Source organism: Sphaerodactylus townsendi, linkage group LG03 (genome assembly GCF_021028975.2).
Source record: "Sphaerodactylus townsendi isolate TG3544 linkage group LG03, MPM_Stown_v2.3, whole genome shotgun sequence".
Classification (NCBI taxonomy): Eukaryota; Metazoa; Chordata; class Lepidosauria; order Squamata; family Sphaerodactylidae; genus Sphaerodactylus; species Sphaerodactylus townsendi.
In genome coordinates, this window is record NC_059427.1 from 139424305 (window position 1) to 139445852 (window position 21548).

The following is a 21548-nucleotide window of genomic DNA, read 5'->3' on the forward strand; positions in this document are numbered from 1 at the left end:
GGGGAGCAGAGGCTTAACTCCAGGGCAAACTGGAGTCTGGGACAACATCTGAGTTTGTGCCCCCCCGGGTAATAACGCACTCACCTCCCTCCCCACAACCCACTAAACAATGATTTTTGTACCAGGCTCACAAAACACCTCCCACCACCAGCAAACATACATGGCTCTCCCACCAACTCCTTTCCTAATTCTTTTGTCCCTACACCAACCCTCTATGAGGTAGGTTGTTAGCTCCCAGAAACAGCTCCACAGTGCAAGTGGAATTAACTTTAAGCATGTAAATCTCACAAATCACTCTATCAGAAGTTGGAACCTTCCAAAGGCAGTTTGAACAAAGAAAGAAAATCAGAGAGACAACTGTGAGTTGGCTGGAAGTACCTTGGATAGCAGGCTCTCCCCCATTTATCTCTTGTGGATCTGATGGGGTAACCTGCCACCTTGCAGTAGTGCCTCTACCTATACTCTACCATTTTGGAAACAAGTGTCAAGGTTCCAGGTTCTTGTTACCAGACAAACCTGTAGTAGAAGGGGTGGGTGGGTATTTTTAGAAACAGTGTTTATCATTCCCTGCAAACTCCCAATGACATGCCCAGGTAGAGACGGCTCAGCAAAGATGCAGGGCCTCTGAGTTAAGCATTGATCTCAGAAGCAGCCTCCCAAAGCCCCCAGAGTCTGGAGTGGGGAGCCATGGCTTCTGAGGCACATGGATGGCTCCCCCCCCCCAGCCGGGATGCAGGGAAACCATAAGTAATTTGATGGGGGTGGAAAACTATGGGTTCTGCCCCTCAGTGCTGGCTGGGCATGGGGCAGGTGGGGTAGGGGGTGGAAAACTCTGTCTTGCTCCTGGGTATCATTTTCTGCCAGTGTGTTCTGAGTTTTCACTCTAAGGCACAAACAGGACCTGCTGCACACCTATGGTCTCACTAACAAATGTCCACTGCAATTCACAGACAGTCCCCAAATGCCAGGAAAGAGTGGCTCCACCACCATGATGTAGAAGATCGAACTCCCATGCTTTTGTCAAAAGCCAAAGTAGCTGAGGAAGGGGGGGGAAAACAAATGGATATTTGACCAATTCCCCTACAAATATTTTTTTTTGCACTACAAATTGACTTTCTATCAAAGTTTTATTTTGTTTTTATTGACCAACCTGTCCCTCCAAATTAAGCAAGCAACCAGCCACTGCTCTGGAGAGGACCTGCTCCTAAATCACCCGTGTGGCAACAATCTGTCTAAAACAACATCCAAAAGAATCATAAGAGACCCTCATAATTGATGTTATAGGTAATTTAGTGCTAAGTGTACTGCAAAGATGAATGAATGTGTCTTTTCAGCCTGGTGACATCTAATATGGAAAACTGGGCTTGACTTTACCTCCACATGAGTGGTGGACCTTATCTGATGAACTGGATTTGTTTTCCTCCTACACATGAAGCCTGATTGGTGACCCTTGAACTATTCTCTTTGAACTCTCTCACACACCTACTCTTTAAGGTGTCTGTTAGGAGAAAGGAAGGAAAGGAGTTTGCAAGCTAACAAATGCCTTCCTTTCCCTCTCCCCACTTCTTCCTCTCCTTTCCTGCCCTTGTGGTAGCAGGTGGTGGGTGGTGACAGAGTGGGGCATCAAACTCACTCTGCAGATTACAAGCCTGCCCCACAGCAAAAGTTAAGAAGCCAGGCCCACACACACCCCTACATAAGGCTATTCACAATTGCAAACAAGATTTTAGGAATAGAAGAACAATTTGATTCATACATTGCCTACAAGGGAGTCTCCAAACAGCTAACAAACACTCCCCTTCCCCACAGCAAACACCTTGTGGGCAGAGAAAGTGGCATCAAACTCACTCTGCAGATTACAGCCCAGCCCCACAGTGCAAAAGTTAAGAAGCTACCCATCCCCTAATATTAAGGCTATTCACAATTGCAAACAAAATTTTAAGAATAGAAGAACAGTTTCCAATTCATACATTGCCTATAAGGAGTCTCCAAACAGCTAACAAACACCCCTCCCCTTTCCCTCTCCTCACAGCAAGCACCTTGTGGGCAGAGAAAGTGGGGTATCAAACTCAGCTCTGCAGATTACAGCCCAGCCCCACAGCAAAGTTAAGAAGCCAGGCCCATCCTAATAATATTAAGGCTATTCACAATTGCAAACAAAATTTTAGGAATAGAAGAACAGTTTGGATTCATACATTGCCTATAAGGAGCTCCAAACAGCTAACAAACACTTCCCTCCTTTCCTCCCACAAGTAAAACACCTTGTGGGGCAGAGAAAGTGGGAATCAAACTCAGCTCTGCAGATTACATCCAGCCCCACAGCAAAAAAGCAGGCCAGGTCACTTCCACACACACCCAATCAAGGCCATTCACACAATTGGGTAAACAAGATTTTATGGATAGGAAGTGCAGTTTGATTTGTACATTACCTTTTAAGGGAGCTCCAAACAGTTCTCACAAACGCTTCCTCCTTCCTCTCCCCACAACAAACACCTTGTGGGCAGACACTCCTAGCCAGCCTATGGATCTCTTCCTGTGTTGGCTGGCTCACCTGTCAGAGAAGGCTTGAGATGCCATCAAGGACTTACTGGAGAATAAGGCACTGCACTCTGGGCGAGAGGGAGGGGGGAGGTTGAGCTCTCCAGTCCCTCCCTCCTGAGGCAATAATGGTATTTCTCCTCGCCTCTGACACTCAGGGCTACACCAGAGTGAGTGGGCGGGCTATGTCATTTCCTTAATTTTTTTTCCAGCAGCCGCCTCTGAATGCCGGCTTGCTTGGGCTTCCAAATCAGTTCATGTGAGGGGATGTTTTGGCGCCTCCCCACGTGATTACATTGATACTGGGACAAGGGTACCCCTTGTCCTAGGCAAGTCCGCCAGTGTAGGGGAGGCATGTAAAACTTAGAAGGTAGCAATTCTCAAAGAGTTCAAATTAATTGACTGAGCACATGGTCCAAAAAATGGCTGCCCTTCTACAGCCCAGGCAAGAGGTCTGTTCCCCTCAGCAGAAGGAGTGAGAGAAGAGAGCTTGCACCTCCACTCTCAGCAATTTATCAGATCCCAGACCACCTCCCTTGACCTGGTCAGGCTGGGTCAAGATATCATTTCCCTAGGGTGAGGTAATGCTACCCACAGCCAGGGTAACTAGAAAGTGATTTCAGAGTGATTTCAGCTTTATCAGCACTGAGCTTATAGTGATTTCTTAGAGTGATCTCAGCTTTGGCAGCAGTGAGTGGATGCAGAGGCAGGCTGCCTTCAGAGCAGAGGTTCTTTATTGTGATTTCAAGCTCTTCCAGGCCAGACTGCCCAGCAGTACAGAACGTGAAACACAGCCCTTTTATACAGTTTTCACCCAATCAGAGGAGGAAGGGGGGCAGTCCCCCTGCCACATAATGCAGTGACAATTTAAAACAAAGAGGAGGAAGACAGTCTTTGTTTTTGCTGATGGGATAAGTCCCAGAAGAAAGGCTGCCAATGAATCTTGAGAGATCCTAGAAGTGGAAACTTCAATAGTCCAATGGGTCTTGAGATCTTAGAAGTGGGATACTTCAATAGTCCAATGGGCCTTGGAGATCCTAGAAGTGAAAATTCAAATAGTCCAATGGAAGTAGGGTGATGTCCTTGAAACAGCCAAGGCACTCCTTGTAAGTCCAAAAGGTCTTTGTTGAGGTTGACAAACTTATCAGGATTGTAAGAAGGAGTTGTCCCACTTTGCATTTTCTGACCCACTTTGTTACCTTAGCTAAAAAATAAAACTAATAAAATCCTAAGAGGCTTCTTCTCATTAATACAATAAAGTAAGAAGAATATTTCTAATCCATTTCTTCTTGTCTATCACTTAAAGTAACTCTCTATAGAATCCCCTTAACCCATAACAAAGAACCTCCAATACAGTACAAGCCCATATAAAACATATAAGCAAGAGAATCCTAAATTGTGCAACAAAACCTTAAAGCAACTGGAGAACCTAGCTAAAGTATAATCCCAAACATTTGGCAAAAAAATAATAACCCAACACTGAGGGGCTTACATTAAACCTTAAAAGGGAAAAGGCAAGAAGGAAACCATGTGGAAATATCAGTACATTTTAGACATACATGTTCTTTCCAGGACTTGTGGGGCTTTGGACAACACTGGTCTCTTTGCTCTGATCCTTAGCCAGTGTAATCTTTAGTGGCAGGCTCAGGAAAAATATTTTTCCTATTTCCTTCCTGTTGGTAACAGTAACATTTCCATGATGGTTCATCTGAATCTCTAAAGTCCCTCCAAATCTATGATGCCTGAGGGGAGGAGGTGGAGGAAAGAAAGAAAAGGGATTGGGGAAGGGAGCCACTTCTCCACACCCACCAAAATAAATGTAGCCACATCAGCTAAGTAAACTGTATCCTACTAGCTGCTTGGATAACCTGTTATCAGTGGAGTCCTAGCAGAAGTTGATTGAATCCCAAGCAAGCTTTTGCACATCACTCTTTACTGGGCTTGATGGGTCATGAACTTGAAATTTCTGCAGGACTCCAGCGGAGATGATCCTCATCCTGATGTTGAGCAGGAATGCACATGCCTAGTTGGTGTTTTGGAACATTCAGGGATTCAACCAAAAGCCAAGTTAGGGTCAGAATCATGAATGGAGGAAATTGTAGAGCTGAGTATTACTAATAAGGATTTCTCTAGAGGTAGGCAATAGATGCTTTCCAAGGAGCCTCAACTCCCAGTCCCAGCCCATTTCACATTCTTTCCCAAACGCAGGGGTATAACGAGGCAAACTGTAGCTCTGGGCAAACCTGAGTTGGATGCTCATTCCCCCCACCCCTGGGCAGCCACCCACCACAACCAATTTTTTTTTGCCAGGACACAGGTGCCTGTAGGGGTGCATTTTAGACATATCAGGCACCATTACTCTGGTAGGAGTCATCAGGAGACTGTCTCATGCTACTCCCCAGGTGTTGTGGAGAGTTCTAGTTCAAGGGAGTCCAAAGTTATGACTCCTGGATGCTCCCCATCCCATTGTTTCCAAATGGGGAGCTAATAGGAGATGGGGGCTATAGCTCTTTGAGGGTCCATAACTTTGCCCCCCCTGAACCAAACTGCACCAAACCTGGGTGTATCATCAGGGCAGTCTCCCGATGAGACCCTGAAAGTTTTGAGACTGTGCCTTCTCAGAAATGTGCTTCCCTAGCTTGCAAACCCCATTGACAGCAATGCAGAAAAAACTCCAATGCAGAAACAAAAGATTCTTAAGCAAATTTCTAGGATGTTCCTGAAGGTGCATCTTGGATGTATTGGCACCAAACTTTCAGGGTAATCATCTGGTAACTGTCCATGGGACCCCCCCCCCCAAGTTTGGTGTAGTAGTTGGTCTAGTCAAAGTTATGGACCCCAAAACTGTAGACCCCTCTCCTATTAGCTCCCATGGAAAGGGCTGATGGGAATTGTAGTCCATAACATCTGGAGTGCCAAAGGTTCACTCACTCACCAGTTTAGAGGGTCCAAAGCTGACCTCAAAGGGGTGCCCCATCCCCCCATTCTTGCTAAGGAGATGGGGCTACCTTTGAGGGTTCAATAATTTTGGACCCCTAAACCAACTGCAAACTTGGGGGGTATCATAAGGACAGTCTCCTTGATTATAATACTGCTGACAATTTGGTGCTGCTAGCCCAAAACTGCGCCCCCTGGAATGCCAAAATGGAAACCACCAAAAATACCCAAAACTAACTCTGCACTACCCCCCCATTGGCAGATGCCCTGGCAGTTGCCCACCTTTGCCCAATGGGTACACCATGCCTATCGCGTCCTATAAATATATGTATCCATCCTCCCAGTGAGTGGGGAGAGAGCGAAGCCAAGAAACAAGCAACAGTGAAGAGCCCTTTAGGGTGTGGTACATTGTCTACACTGCCTCTCTCTTGCACCATGGCAAACTAAGCTCATTCTGGCCTTTTCAGAGGTATTGCTGCAGAGTTTCGGCTACCATGATATTTGGTCCTGATAGGCATAGGGTCTGCTTTTAAATTGGCCTCAGCAGTCCCTGGAGTCCTTCAGATTTCACTGGCATTTGGTTTGACTATAGCCATCTAATCCAGTCTGTAGGCTATGTCAGTGGGGCACACATCAACCCAGCAGTAACTGTGGGTCTCCTGGTAGCACAAAGATTTAGTGCAGCAAGCTGCAGCTTATATTATAGCTCAGATGGTGGGAGCTGCTAGCAGGAGCAGGAATGATACACCAGCTCACTCCATCAGAGATCCGAGGGAGGCCTGGCAGTCAATGGGGTAAGTGCCATGGACGAGAGGATTCCTGTTGTCTTGACTGTGATATCGAGAAAGGGACTTCTGTTACTCAGAAGGTGTGGCTTCAGATTCAAGATGTTTTAGTCCCAGGTAAGTATGTGCATAGGACTGCAGCCGCATAAATCTATCTGTAGAATATGTTAAGGTTCTCAACTGGCTAGAAGAGCATTATGGATTATTTAAAAATCTTGTGTCCAACTTTCCTCCAATTCATAAATATTTTTTTCTATAATAATATAGTAAAGCTGTTAAAACAACCAGAAAGAAACAAACTGATACAAAGAAATGAAACTTTGCTGAGTACAATTCTAAATGTAAAGAGAGAACCAACAAAGTTAAAATACCCAGTGGTATTCTATGGGGGTAAAGTTGATCAGCCAAAGATACTATCTGGTGTACAGTCATCCCTCATTGTTATTTCTAATTTTTTTTATATAGTTTATGAAACCCTTCAAAATATAAATTTCTTCAATCCCCAGCTGCATTCATCAAACAAGTACCACATGCATATATATTAACAGTTCTTCTGTATCGGGCAACATTTCCACAGTATACCTAGCTGTTTCTTTTACAACTGTATCTCATTGCTTCTTTACATCTAAAATAATATTAGAAGTTAAAGTGTGTGGTTTTGGGCTGTATGGCCATGTTCTAGCAGCATTCTCTCCTTTCGCCTGCATCTGTGGCTAGCATCTTCAGAGATCCTCCAAAGATGCTAGCCACAGATGCAGACAAAACATCAGGAGAGAATAAGCTAAGAACACGCCATACAGCCCGAAACCACAACACCCCAGTGATTCCGCCATGAAAACCTCTCGCCATAATAAATATTGAAGTCCACTGTCCATTGTCTCTTGAAATTTGAATAGGTTTTTTGTTGACCAAGCCTTAGTTTTGCCATTGTTGCTTATTCCCTTTGATTTGTTTTCCCCATTGTCTAAGCTGTTCCATCTTCCATTTTGTTACAGAGCCAGCTTGCTGCAGTTGTCAAATATCAAAACAGTTCTTCAGAGCTTCTTGAAATATTTTCCTCGTAATATGCCTGTGTTATTAGTGTAGGAAGAGCTATATGTAGAATACTGCACCTTCAATCCATTTTCAATGTACTCCCTTGCAGCTGGATTTTACTGTGTTAAAGAGCAAAAATCCACTCCAAACAATTGTGAGTGGATTGAAAGTGCATTATTCTGCATGCGCTTAAAGTGCCCTTAGTCCTGAGCAGCAAATTTGGGTTTTTTTTGTAACTTGTATGTATCTTATTTCAATATTTTTTCACTTTCCTACACATCCATCACACATGATAGAAGGATCCCATCACCTTTCAATTCCAGCTCCCAATATAGTTCCCTTTATTCATCTCTTGGTATCTTTGAAGTGATATACTAAAGGCAGAACATCTTGTACCAGTTTTCTCTCAATATTTGACAAGCTGTTAATTTTGTTCTTTTGTCCAGAAAGATTTCCATTGTTGAAGGGCATCTCTTCCTCAAATGTTTGGCATCCAATCAATCATACATGTTTTTAGTTTTGTTCTGTCTCTATATATTGTTTCAGTAGGATTGTAGTAATGTTGATTATGCTGAGAAATTTCTTTTCAAATTCTTTTCAGTCCTCTTAGCTTTCTTCACTCTTTAAATGGATTTCCTTCTTAATCTTGAAACTAACTGAAAATAAAATAGCCATTGGATTTTTTTTACCTTCATCAGACACTTGCCAAAATGAGCCCAAGGGGGAGAGCGGGTACAAGTTCAATAAATGAAATGAATGAATGAAAATTTGATTTTCCTTGATCGCCTGATATGTTATGAAGTCTTGTCTTTCATCACATCTGCCTGGCAATATGCTTTAATGAGTGACATTCAGTGGTGAAAATAAGGCTGACGCACTGAAAGGCAAGTAAGTAAATGTGGGGGCTGTGAGGGGGGGCATTCTGAAGCTGGACAGGGGTGTGGCACAGGCGCAGGGTGCACGATTTCCTGGGTGTAGCTCTCGTCTGCCCTGGTGACATTAATGGAGCATTCACTGTGAATAATTCTCTCTTTTTGTGGTCCCACTCTTAAAAAAAAGTCCATCTCTTATTATGTGATTGTCCTTTTAATTCCTTATTTCTTCTCTTAGCTGTTTTTTTCTAAACTAATTATTATGTAGGCTCGCTGTCTCCAAGACCTACGGTTTCTAATTTTATTATGATCCAGTCTGGTAAATCCAAGCTAAACCAGCTGCTTAATATAATTCTAATATTGACTACTACAAACCTTCTCTCATCTTGTACAACTTTTAAATCTAATTCTTGGGTGTTTTTTCCAGGATTATTTATCTCTTTTTGCCATTTTTTCATTTTTTTTCCCTTTGTATATAAATAAGTAAACATCAGAAATAAAAGTTCAGCTTTTGGTAGAATATCCCTCTGAAAGTGGATATTCTTTTCTAGCCATGAAAGTTTGAATTCTATCCATCTACCCTGTTTCCCTGAAATAAGACATCCTCTGAAAATAAGACATGTAGAGGTTTTGTTTGAAGTGTTAAATATAAACATCCTCCTCGAAAAGTAAGATGTAGCAAAGTTTTGTTTCAGCGTCTAACAGAACACCAGAGCATGCAGCTGTGGAGCTGAAAATAAGACATCCCCTGAAAATAAGACATAGCGATCTTGGGAGCAAAAATTAATATAAGACACTGTCTTATTTCGGGAAACACGGTATGTATATCTCTTGAATTTTCATCCATGTTACTTGTGTAATTGTCATTAAGTAATGTGGCCATTTTGGCCTTTTAGGTTTATTTCCAAATATTTTACTCCAATTTGATGCCACATCACAACCAGTTAGTCATCCCTCCTCTTTTCTGTCCACAGAAACATCAACATTTGCTTTTGTCTTCTTCCTATTGATCCTAGTAGCTTGAAAGAACCTATTTTTCAACTTGTTCTATTAGTGTATTGGATTTAGTTGTCATCACTACAGCATCCACATAACTTTCCCCACACTTAATAATACTCATTGTCCCTAGAGTGCAAGTGGTGACTTATCCCCAGCAACAATGTGCTAAAAGGCTGGATTTTCAAGTACTCTGGAGAATTTTGTGGGTGTCCAGAAGGGCTGTGAGCAAAGTCTAGGACTGTTCTTATATGCAGCCAAGGTGATGTTCAAAGGAATAGAGTGCAACCGTCTTGGGTTCAGAGACGTAGCAGCAGGAAAGCCGCTCTCTGCCCCTCGGGCCACTTCTGCTGCCACGCCCTGGAATGTCCTAAGCACATCTCACAGGCACCAAGCAAGAGTAGATACAAGGGGAAGAGTGACTACTGCACCTAGGTGTGCCTGGGGCAGTGTTCAGGTTTGTGTTTTTTTGTATTTTTAGTGCTTTTTTCAGTTTTTTGATTCCGTGGTGGCGGCTTGTGGTTGAAGCAGCGCACCAACATACTCTCAGAGATTTTCGGAGATTCTCCTGATGATATCACCCAAGCAGTGAGGTTTAATTCAGAGGGTCCGCCACCTGTGCGGGGGTGCCCCATCCCCAATTGTTCCAAAGAGAGCTAATAGGAGATGCAACAGCTTTGATTGTCCATAACTTTGTCCATAACAAAGCTACAGCTTTGATTGTCCATAACTTTGGACCCCCTGAACCAAACTTCTCCAAATTTGGGTGCTATCATTAGGAAAGTCTCCTAAAGACACCCTAAAATTTTGGTGCTGCTTGTCTAAAGACTGCACCCCCTGTAGGAACAAAAGCTGAAAAACCTGAAAAAACACAAACATCCCCCCCCCCCGCAAAACTCAGATTTTGCACCAGGCTCAATTTTCCCTAGCTACGCCTCTGGCCTGGTGCATCACACACACACCCCCTTGGAGCTACACCTCTGCTTGGGTTATGTGCTGCCTGGTGAGTCTCATTGAGCTATGTATAGTCTTTTCAGCTGAATGCTGTGAAAAGGTTGCCATACTGGCATCGGTGGGGTTTTTTTAAATACAAAGAACAAAGGGTCTTCAAAGGGGTATATTATTTTGATTGACACAGGGTGTGCCCAAATATCCACCTCTGTCCCAGGGTGTGCCCAAACATCAGGGTACCCAGCAATGATAGCTCTGAACCTAGAAACAAAATAGAAAGTCATAGCAACTAACTGGGTTATGGGGTTGCAGTCTGGCCAACTTTTCCAGTGGAGCTGGAGACGAGACAGTGTCAGCTTTTCTCCATCTGTTCCTCCCCAACTACTCTACTACCTTGCTAATTTGCTGTGCAGCATGCATAGAATCTTGCTCCTTATAGCATCTGGAAGGGAAGGGAAGTGGACCATAGAACTAGAGTAGGAACGGTTTGTGAAGGTGAATATAGAACTCCCAGATGCCGTGTGTCATCTCCAGAACTGAAACTTGTTCTTATGGGACTTGCAGCTGTCATCACTGGTTTTGAATGGCAATTCTATTATTTCCCAAGCTGCTGTTGTTAGTACTAGCAAGAATTAGCCTTGGGACTGGCACAGTTCACGTCCGGCTTGCAAACACATACCGACATGCCCATAAGCTATCCAAGCACTGGAGAAAATCTTTATCTGAAAGGGCAACAAATGCCAAAGAGAAAATCCGTGCAATTCAGTTCACTGAACCATGTTTAGTTTTGATCTGTGTCCATCTTGGTCACAGAAGGTAGCCATCAGGATGGTGGGGCTTTGCTAGAAAGAGCTAGCAATGTCTTCTTAAAGGGCATGCTGGCTAATGTGGAATCTGGTTATGTCCAGATTTCTTCACACAACGCGTGATTGGTGTTTGGAATATGCTGCCACAGGAGGTGGTGATGGCCACTAACCTGGATAGCTTTAAAAGGGGCTTGGACAGATTTATGGAGGAGAAGTCTATCTATGGCTACCAATCTTGATCCTCCTTGATCTGAGATTGCAAATGCCTTAGCAGACCGGGTGCTCGGGAGCAGCAGCAGCAGAAGGCCATTGCTTTCACATCCTGCACGTGAGCTCCCAAAGGCATCTGGTGGGCCACTGCGAGTAGCAGAGAGCTGGACTAGATGGACACTGGTCTGATCCAGCAGGCTCTTTCTTATGTTCTTATGTCCATCTTCATTGGCCTTGATAGGGCAGTTATTGCCAATCATTCCTTAATCCCATTTCCGTTTGTGGAAAAGCTCATTGATAAGACTGTGGTGGTAAAGCCTTACAGACCCGGTTGTAAATATTGGGGAAACTGTGCTCTGGGTTGGCCTTCTTTATGGAGGTAAAGGTGGTAGGTCATAAATGGTTTGGTGATGATTTCAGCCCTGGGACAGAGAAGTGGTCGTCCTGGTTATGTTGGAACATTGTAGCAGCATATGCTACAATGGATTATGGGCTGCTGTTACAGAGGGTGGGGTAGCTGGAATTGCCTGTCTTCAATTTGAGTCATACCTGCAAGATCAAAGATTGTCCCTGTTGATGGATGACTAGTCATCATTGCCAAGGTAGGCAAAATGCAACATCACTCAAGGTCCCAGCCTATAGCCATCTGGTTCACGGTTGTTCAGGTTATTGTGGGAGGGTGCTGAGAAGAATATCAATCTTAATCAAGCTAGTTGCATAAAATAATCTTTTGGTCAGCAGTTGCTTTTTTTAGCTGTCTGCAATTTATGTAAGTATTCTTATTTTGCTCAGCCAGTCTGTCACAGGAATCCACAAACCTTTCTTCAATTTTCTTAGGTTGGATGGTAATCACTGGATGTTTCCTGCTCTAGGGACATGGGTACCCTTGTCCCCTGGCTTATCGACACTGGAGTGTCCAGGGGTGGGGAAGTCCCACTAAGCCCCCAGGAGTAGGGACTGGGAGCCTAAGCCCTCCCCTAACCCAGCATGCCTTATTCAGCCTTTAAATTAGAGTGTGTGGTATTACTCCAGAAGCGCTTCTCTCCGCACAGACCGAGGCCTTGCAGGCACAGTGGAAAAAGGCAAGCTGAGCAGGGGAGCCCAGAAGCAGCAGCAGAACTGAAGCTGATGTTGACGCTTGTTTGAGTAAACCTTCAGATGGGGATGACTTCAGAGATTTACATGCTTAAAGTGCTAATTCCCACTTGCCCTGGCTTGGAGCTGTTTCTCAGACGGCAGCCCACCCTCACAGGGGTTGGTGTGTGAGGAACACAATTAGGAAAGTGGTGGGGAGGGAGCCATGTATGTTTCTAGCTGGGGGTAGGAGGTGATAGGAGAGATGATGCTGATGTTTGCTTGGTAGTCCTTCCATGATGGGAGTGAAACTTGTGAGAGATTTTACATGCTTAAAAAGTTAATTCCCACTTGCACTGGCATTTGGAGCTCTCTTAGAGGCCAACAACCTACCACCTCCATGGGGTTGGTGTGTGAGGGACACAATTAGGAAAGTAGAGTTGGTGGGAGAAAGCCATGTATGTTTTGATGGTGGTGGGAGGGTGTTTCTGTGAGCTGGTGCAAAAAAGCATTGTTTGGTTGTTGTGGGGGAGGGTGGTCGTCCATACCTGGGGTGGGGGTTGGGGGGCACCAAACTCAGATTTTGTCCCTGGGCTCCAGTTTGCCTAGATTCGCCCCTGATGGTAATTCTTTAAGACAGGTAAATTCAGTTTTAAAAAGAAGTTGCTGTCAATGGCTTGCATATCTGTCCCACCACAGTGTACAGTTGAAAAGATCTCCAGGTTTTTGTATTGTTCCAAAAGCCTGCGTAACCTGGTTGACTAGAGACAACCGTAGGACAAAAGCTATATGTTTACATTGTGGAAAGTGCTGCCTCCCTCAAACTACTTTCTATTTTTTTTAGAAATTATTTTCCATTTCCAGCCTTCAATGGGTTTCTAGCCATGCATCAATGCAGCTTGTCTAGAACAGGGGTAGGGAACCTGCGGCTCGAGAGCCGCATGCGGCTCTTCTGCCCTTGCACTGTGGCTCCCACGAGAGCCCAGCCTTGACCTCATCCTTCACCCACCCTGTGGCAGCAGGGTGGCGCGATCTCAACTGCCCACGGGTCAGCTGGGCCGTGTCATGTGCTTCCCCTCTTGCCCGCCCCCTGCTGGAGCAGGGGCGGTGGCTCCCTGGTGGCCGGGCGAATGAACCCTTGAGCCAAGAGGTTTCTCCTTGCCTACCCTGCAGGTGGCAGGGCTGAGCGCATCCATGCGCTTCTCAGAATGAGCAGAGTAAAAGGTAAAACCCTATATATATCGTGTTATCTTTATTTTAAATGTCAAAAATTATTTGCGGCTCCAAGTGTTTTCTTTTCCCATGGAAAACCGGTCCAAATGGCTCTTTGGGTGTTAAAGGTTCCCTACCCCTGGTCTAGAATGTGTCAACATAATTGCTTTGCTGTATATTACCCATCCTATGTCCTTAGCTACCTGCGCAGCCAAGGATAGAGTTTAAGGCAGGCCTATTAGTTTTTAAAGCCCTGAATAGTGAAGATCCTCATATGGCTGAGATTTGCTCATGTAACCTGACCCCCAAGGGCTCTCTGTGCTGCTATTTTGGGATCCTCTCATCACACTTTAAGTTGCCAGGCAATGGTGTCTTTGCTAAGTTGGACATTATCGCACGAAATCGGCTTTCTTCATTTCCCTCCTGCCTTTCTGTCTGAAACCGCTTGTGTTTTCTAGTTGCTTTTAGGAATCCTTTGATGGCTTCCACTGAGGGAAGAGGGATGGTTGGTAGTTCTTCTTTCTCAGGAGTGTGTGGCAGGGGCTGGGGGAGATGCACCCGGGGGAACGCTCTGTCAAATGAGACCAGGGCCCTGTGGGATCTGGCACAGTTCTGCAGGGCCTGCAGGACAGAGCTGTTCTGCCAAACTTATGGTTGAGAACAGGGCCTGTATTCTGTCTGTTTGGCCTCCCTTTCCTCTCCCCTCCCCTCCCCTCCCCTTTTCCTTTCCCCCCTTTTCTTTTCATCTTGGATTAGTATGAAAAAAATTAATGGGAATATAGTCTATATTTTGATTACCATCCCCTTAGGAGTTACTGGCCCTGTTGTATTGTTGAGTAGGAATTTTACTGTATTTTAGTGTAATATTGATGCTGTACGATTCCCTGAGCTCGCATGGGGAAGGGCGTCTTGTAAATAAAAAATAATTATGTTTTAATGTATGTTTTAAATTTGTTGTTAACGTCTCCCGAGACCCTCAGGGGAGGACGGTATATAAATATAATAATAATAGAGATTGGTGTTAGAACACTACTATACAACCCGAAAACCACAGCACCTTGTGCGATTCTGGCTGTGAAAGCCTTCGACAATATAATAATAATAATTAATTAATTCAATTTCCTCTTCTGCACAAGCCATCTCTTGGTGCAATGCCTCACATCTGAGGTGAAGGGAATGGGGCCCGTAGGTTAGCTTCAGTGGGGCTTCCGGTTCAAGCCAGTGGTTTAACATATCTCTTTTTTAGAAATTAACCAATAGCCGAGCTCCTCTGGCTGCTACTGGCTCAAGTTAATTACCTAGACTCTCGATTTCTCTGTTGGTACTGACCCAGCTCTTGTTGCTGAGATACACAGACATTTGGTCCTGGGAGGGCTTGAGAAATGACCAAGCAGACGAACACATAATTATTACCTCAGTCCTTCAGCAAGCCAGTAATCAGACTATGTGGGTGTTTTATGGTGAACTTGACAAACGGTTGAATTGTAACCTATTCCTAGAAATCTAGCCTACGGGGCTACTTTCCTTCTGTACACTAAATGCTTCTGTGGGTGGAAAGTAATTTTATGTTTTCTCTGTGAATGCCAAGTCTCCAAGCCTGCCTCTCCTAATCTGAGCATCACGGGTTTCTTTATCTTTCAGCGACAAAACAACACAACAGTTGGGCAGGCAGTGGCTGTGGAGCTCATTCTAACCTTCATACTGGTTCTCTGTGTCTTTGCCTCAACTGACAGCTGCAGAACCGATAATATGGGCTCCCCAGTATTACCTATCGGACTGTCAGTCACAACTGGCATGGTTTGAATCTGGCATGGTTTGAATCTGGGTTGACTGATTGTAGTTCTTTCCTGCCTCCTTTTAGCAGAAGGTGCTGAAGTAACTTGAAGCGATAATCACGTGAATCGTTACTGGAGTCTTGACACGTTTTATTTTCTCTGAGGACCAACCCACTCTTGTCTTTAGTGGCATGGGAGTCACAGTGGTACAAGAGTCCCTTTCCAAGTAAGACTTGTGTGGAGAAACCACATGGTTAAGGCCAGTGACTCAGTTTCTTCTGGCATGTTAGTGGAAAGGCACAGGTTGCCAACAATCATCAATCACTACAGTCCAATAGGAATCAGCAGTGATAAAGAATCAACAGTATAATTTCCTCCTTAAAAAGAACCCAGATCTGTTTGCTCCTGTGAACACCTGTGAAGGGGCAGGGTTAGGGTTAACCCTGTGGTAGACAACCCTGCAGGTAGAAGAAGCTACAGGGAGGAGTTTTGGATTTATATCCCCTCCCTGCAAGAGAGACTCAAAGGTTTACAACCTCCCCTTGCCCCCCCCTTCCCCATCAAGCAAATCCTTGAACACCCTGTGAGGTAGGTGCAGGGCTGAGAGGAAGCTCCGAGCGGCTGTGACTAGCCCAAGGGTCACCCAGCTTGGCGCGGTGTGTGGGAGGTGTACATGGCTAATCTGAATTCTCCAGATAAGCCTCCCACAGCTCGAAGGTGGGCGGTAGAGCTGGGAATCAAACCCGGTTCCTCCAGATTAGATACACGAGCTCTTAACCTCCTACACCACTGCTGCTCCTGCTTTGAACACCTGCTTTGCATCCAGAAGGTCCTTGGTTCAATTCCTAGCATCTATAGTTAAAATGGACTTGGTGGTCGCAGTATGAAAGGCCTGATACTCCAGAGAGCTGTTGCCAGGCAGACTAGATTATACCGACCTTGATAGATTCGTGTTCTGAATTGGTATAAAGCAGCTTCATGTGTGTTAGAAATTGCCCTGCTACGAGTTACATTTTTCTGCCTCGTGTTTTTGGTCCTTACCTCCTCTGAGGAACATAGGACAGTCTGCTTTGGGGGTTGCCAACCTCTAGGTGATGACTGGAGAACTCTCGCTGTTACAACTGATCTCTAGGCAACAGAGATCAATTCACTCGGAGAAAATGACCATGTTGGGAAGTGGAACTCTATGGCACGATACCCCATTGCAGTCCCACCCCAAATCTCCCCCTCCTCAGTGTCCCCCTCCCCCTCCCAAAAAACCCCTCAGATATTTCCCAGCCCAAAGCTGGCAACTCTAGTCTGCATGCTTCTCCGCTCCTCTGTTTTGTCCTCACAACAACCCTGTGAATTTGTGCAGAGGCCATTTAACTTCCAGGGCAGGTTCCCAGCAGATTACTGCCTTGGAGGGCTGCTGGCAACCAGGAGCAAGCGAAGCCAAGCTGCAGTCTTCTGCCAGCACAGCAGAGAGGCTGCCTTTAGCGTAATGCTCACAGAGGTCACTCCAGCCTCGGCCGCTCTAGGGGGTCCTTTTAAGAGTCCCAGTCTGCCTCCCTTTGCGGTGAGGTAGGGATAGTCCAAAAAGAAGTGTAAACTGGACATAAAACTATGCAATGAATATTCTTAGGGCTGTTTCCTTCAAGACGGGCCTTTTTTATGGCACCCTGGGAACGGTAAAACGCCTGCCTCTCCAGGGAGCCATTCGCGACAGGCGGCTGCTGCTGCTAAGCAGCAGCGCCCGACCTAAGCGTCGCTGCCGCCCTCCCCAGGGCGGCGCCAGGTCGCTTCTGAAAAACAACCCTTTAAAGGGTTGCTTTTCCCGCAATAGTCAGCTTGTTCCTTCGCCGGAGCGGGTGCTTAACAGCAACTGCCAGGGAACATCGCTGTTTCAGCTTCCTGTTCGACCACAGCCTCGAGCCGTCGTTGACCTGGTTGCCGTCGAGCCCCACCCTGACGCTAGTCCCTCACCCCTGGAGGTACCGGAGGGGCAGTGTGATGGGCTTCACGGCCAGCAGGCTGACTAACGGGGACACGATGAGTCGGACAGTGGAAGGGGCACGAAGGCGGCTCCATCGCGGAGCCACCTGCCCGCCCGGCCGTCCTCTTCAGAGGCCGGGCTTCCTTGCCACGCGTCGCGGCTGACCGACCTCGCCTCCACGCCGAGCAGAATTTTTTTTTGCCGGGCATGGAAATTTTGAGCAAGCATCGACGGCCGTGCGGAAACGGCCTTAGCTGAGTAGGGACTTGAACTTAAATCTGCCATGTCCTAGGTCAGTGGTTCTCAACCTTCCAAATGCCGCGACCCTTAAATACAGTTCCTCATGTTGTGGTGACCCCCAACCCTAACATTTATCCATTTTACAGATGGAGAACACTGATGCAGAGAGTCTTAGGCGACCCCTGTGAAAGGGTCATTCGACCCCCAAAGGGGTCCCGACCCCCAGGTTGAGAACCACTGTCCTAGGTCAATGCTCTAAGCCAGTGTTTCCCAACCTTTTTAACGTCGCGGTACCCTTGACCTCGCTCTTCATATCTCAAGGTACCCTTGAGGTTCATTTGAATTTTTTTTTGCATTTTAAAGGGTTTTTTCCTTTTTTGGCCTGTAGGTGGGGGGAGTGGCAAGCAGGGGGAGGGGAGGGGAGGGGTGGGAAAGCAGCATTGACAGCCGCGTTGTTTGTTTGCCTACATTCTGCATGGATTTGGGGGGATTTAAAGGGAAAGCTCCCTTTAAATCTATCCCCCCAATCCACAAACAATGCTGTTTAAAATGTTGTTTAAAGGAAGCCCATGAGGTTTCCAACCCCCCCTCCCCCCACCCCTTCAAAATCCATTTGATTCCGGTGGGAAGGGGGCAGGTGGTAGCATTGTCAGGGTACCCCTGGGACGTGCTCATGGTACCCCAGGGTACCACGGAACCCTGGCTGAGAATCACTGCTCTAAGCCCTACACCACAGTGACTTATCACTTCTGCAGAAAGCTCTGGGACAGCAAGCATGCAACTTCACTGAACACAGTTTTCTACTCCTTGGTGGAAAAAAAATGGAGAACGTACTTAAAAATGCTGCAGAGTCACAACAAAGGAGCTCCAAAGAAGAACTTCATTTATCTTCTGTTACAGAGGTTCAGCTGATTAATTTTCAGAGCAGGGTCTTCTCAGTAGTGATGCCACAAATAGAGAACGTCTTGCTCTTTCCTGAAGAAGCTCACTAACAGAATTTTTAAGCCATACAGCCTGGTCCTCTACATGTTCAATCAATAAGTACCACTGATTTTTACAGAACTTACTCCTCAGCAAGTACTCTTGGGATTGTAGATTTAGACATCACATCTTTATTAGTTCTATTAGGGGTGTGCAGGGTGAGGGGTAGGGGGTTGGTGCTGCTTAAACTTTTTCTTGGGTGTTGGTGTGCAAATGCTATGCTTTTACTGTTGCATTGTGATGTATTTGTATATGTTTTTCACAATGCTGGTGACATTTCCTAAACATTAGGAATAATAAAAGTGTAAATAATAATAAATTAAACAACCCCCTCAGAAGTAGCAAATGTTCTGGCCTGTATGGCATATAAGCTCATGAGTGCCAAGACCCAAAACAGATCCGGCTGGCCACAACAAGGTGGAACAAGCTCCCTAAGGAGATCAGGGCCCTGTGGGATCTGAAGATTCCGCAGGGCCTGTAAAATGGATCTGTTCCACCAGGCTTTTGGCCAGCCGGGGTGACCACCAGATCCTCATACCATCCTGGTCTCCTGTGGGTGGGTATAGGGTAGGAATGTTAATATATAGTAACATAGAAAACATTGATCTGAATTAAATTATATTAAGTGGTTTTATTGTATTTATTGTTTTATGTGAATGTACACCACCCTGAGCCCTCCGGGGGTAGGGCGGTCTAGAAGTGGAATTAAACAAACAAACAAACAAATAAATAAGGTGGGGACTCAAGTTCTTCAGGAATTATAACTGATCTCCAGAGGAAATGGCAGGTCAAGGTTGGGGGCAGGGGGCCAATTGGCCATACTGGTAGAGGCTGATGGGAATTGTAGTCAATGAACATCTGGAGTGCCATAGGTTTGCCACCACGGCTCTATGGTGTATAGGAGAAATGGAAGTTTGAGGCCATTTATGTGCTTGTGGTCTGTCCCTCGGGTCAGATTCTCAGTTGCGCACACATTCCACCCCCCTCCCAAACTCACTACGCCAAACATCAGATAATCCCATGGTTTCCAAAAGTAAACAACCTTTTTCCTGCATGCACATGGAAAGTGAAGTAGACCACTGGTCTGCTTTATTTGCTTTGGGTTTTCTGCTCTTCTCCACCCTCCTCCGCCCATGCAGGAGCAGTTCCGCACACTCCTTGGCTGGTATTACTAGGGCTTCTTTTTTTAAAAAAAACACACCTTGGATATATCACAGGAACAATGACCCGCCCCCCCCCCCCCCACCCTCATACAGCATGCAACTTCCCAAAATTGAGGTTGTGGAGACAACCAGGAAATTGAGGGCAGGCAAAAGGGCAGCTAGGCTCAGAGGAATCAGCAGGGCAGTTCCTCGTGTGTTATCTAAGAAATGCATGGACACCCCTCTGCAGTGGCGTCACGCCAATGGGACAGGGGGGTGGGACGCCCTGGGTGCACACCTGTGCAGTGGCATGGCTGGGGCATGGCAGGGGCGTAGAATGCCATTCCGGGGGCGTTCCGGGGCGGGTGTGGCAGGGGCGTGGGGCGCACGTTCCTCCTCGCTCTGCTCCTGCCCCTCTTCAGCCTCCGGGTAAGTACTGCATGCATAAAGGCCTGAGAGTGTCACTACATTTCTGCTGAGCTCCCTCCCCAAACTTTGCCCTCACCAGGCACCTCCCTCAAATCCCCAGGGATTTCCTAAATTGGAGTTGGCAACCATAGTTGGCCACTTCCTAGGAACAGGCACTGCAGGCAGCCGAGACAGAAAACAACATGTGCTTTTCCTGACAACATTAGCACTGCTGTCTTGAGAAAAGGGGAAAAGGAGTTTTTGCTGTTCTGGGAGCTCTCCGGTTCTGTACTTCCTCCTTTTCTCGACAACAGAACAACTGGGTCCAGGAATTGGAACAAACAGGAGGACACAAGAGCTAATTCACACTTTGGTGTCTATCAACAGGATTTGATCTATGCACTCTACAATATACTGGTTTCCGGAAACAGCTTTTGACTAGAATAGAGATTTTTTATTTTATTTTTTGGTGGACAGTGACGAAATATACACTGGACTAGTCACTGCTAGTAATCAGTTTTACCAGTTATCCAGCTTTTTGCCAGTAGAGTAGCTTCAACAACTCTAGGCAGTTTCCATAATGACAGGCATCTATCTTTATTGGCTCCCAGATCTATTTCACTGGCTGCTCCATGAACCCTGCACGGTCCCTCGGTCCTGCAGTCATCATGGGAAATTACCAGGATCACTGGGTAAGTGAATCCTTATGTCTTCTATCTGACACAAGCTAGAGCTGAACCTTCAAAATGATGTTCACAGAGGTTCACTTGGAGGAAAGAAATAGCAGGAACATTCAATCTAGACCTTGAGCCAAGATTCCCAAGGATTTGGCCAATAAGTAAAAGTAAAGGAGAGAATTACTATCCCCTCAGGACCTGGCAGGGGGATAAATGGCCAATGCATTAATGAGCTGTATACAGACAGGATTAATTCCTAGTTGGGCTGTGTCTTAATTAAAATCAGTTGCTTATGAATACAACGAGTGTTGATAGTGATGTATGAGCCATGGACTTATCTTAGGGGCCTGTTTATTCCATCACTTATTCTGGGAAATCCTTCTTGAACTCACTTTCAGTGTCTAATTTGTCTGCATGTTCAAATGATGAATTAGAAGCCAGTGAGAGAAAAGTCAACCAAAGCTGGCAAGATCAGAGGCTCTTGGCTCACCCCTCCATCATTCTGGGATAGCAGAATTCTTGGTAGGCAGAATTCACAGCTCCAGAGAAAAAACGATTGACCTGCAAATGTCACGAGTCACTAAGGCAGAGAGAGTGGAATCACTGAAGTATCACAAAACATCCTTTTTTCCCTGAGCAATATCATATATTACAATAGCTAACATACATTTTTGATGATGAAAAAAGGCTAGGTAGGGTTTATTTATTATATTACCATATTATAAAATATAATGGAAGTTGTCACATTCAGAATAAAAAATTCTGTTTTCTGCACATATAAATAACAATATGGTATATAGTTCTTACTGTGAGAGCGGCATTGTTATCTGGGCACTCAGACACTCTGGAATGAGAGATTCCAATGTTTGCCTGTAGCAGAAAGTAGAACGCAACTTTATTAAACAGACAGGCTTAACTAACTGTACACTCCAGG

The 21548-nt window shown here is 45.6% G+C and overlaps 1 protein-coding gene across 1 annotated transcript in view; it reads left to right on the top strand.

Annotated features, from left to right (window-relative positions):
• LOC125427872 (aquaporin-2-like) overlaps positions 1-21548 on the top strand; it is a 43148-nt gene that overhangs the window by 20868 nt on the left and 732 nt on the right. Inside the window, exons 2-4 of the mRNA XM_048487434.1 lie at positions 15058-15213; positions 17795-17803; positions 20549-20629. Coding sequence (XP_048343391.1) covers positions 15058-15213; positions 17795-17803; positions 20549-20629 — 246 coding nt within the window. The remainder of the gene's footprint in view (positions 1-15057; positions 15214-17794; positions 17804-20548; positions 20630-21548) is intronic.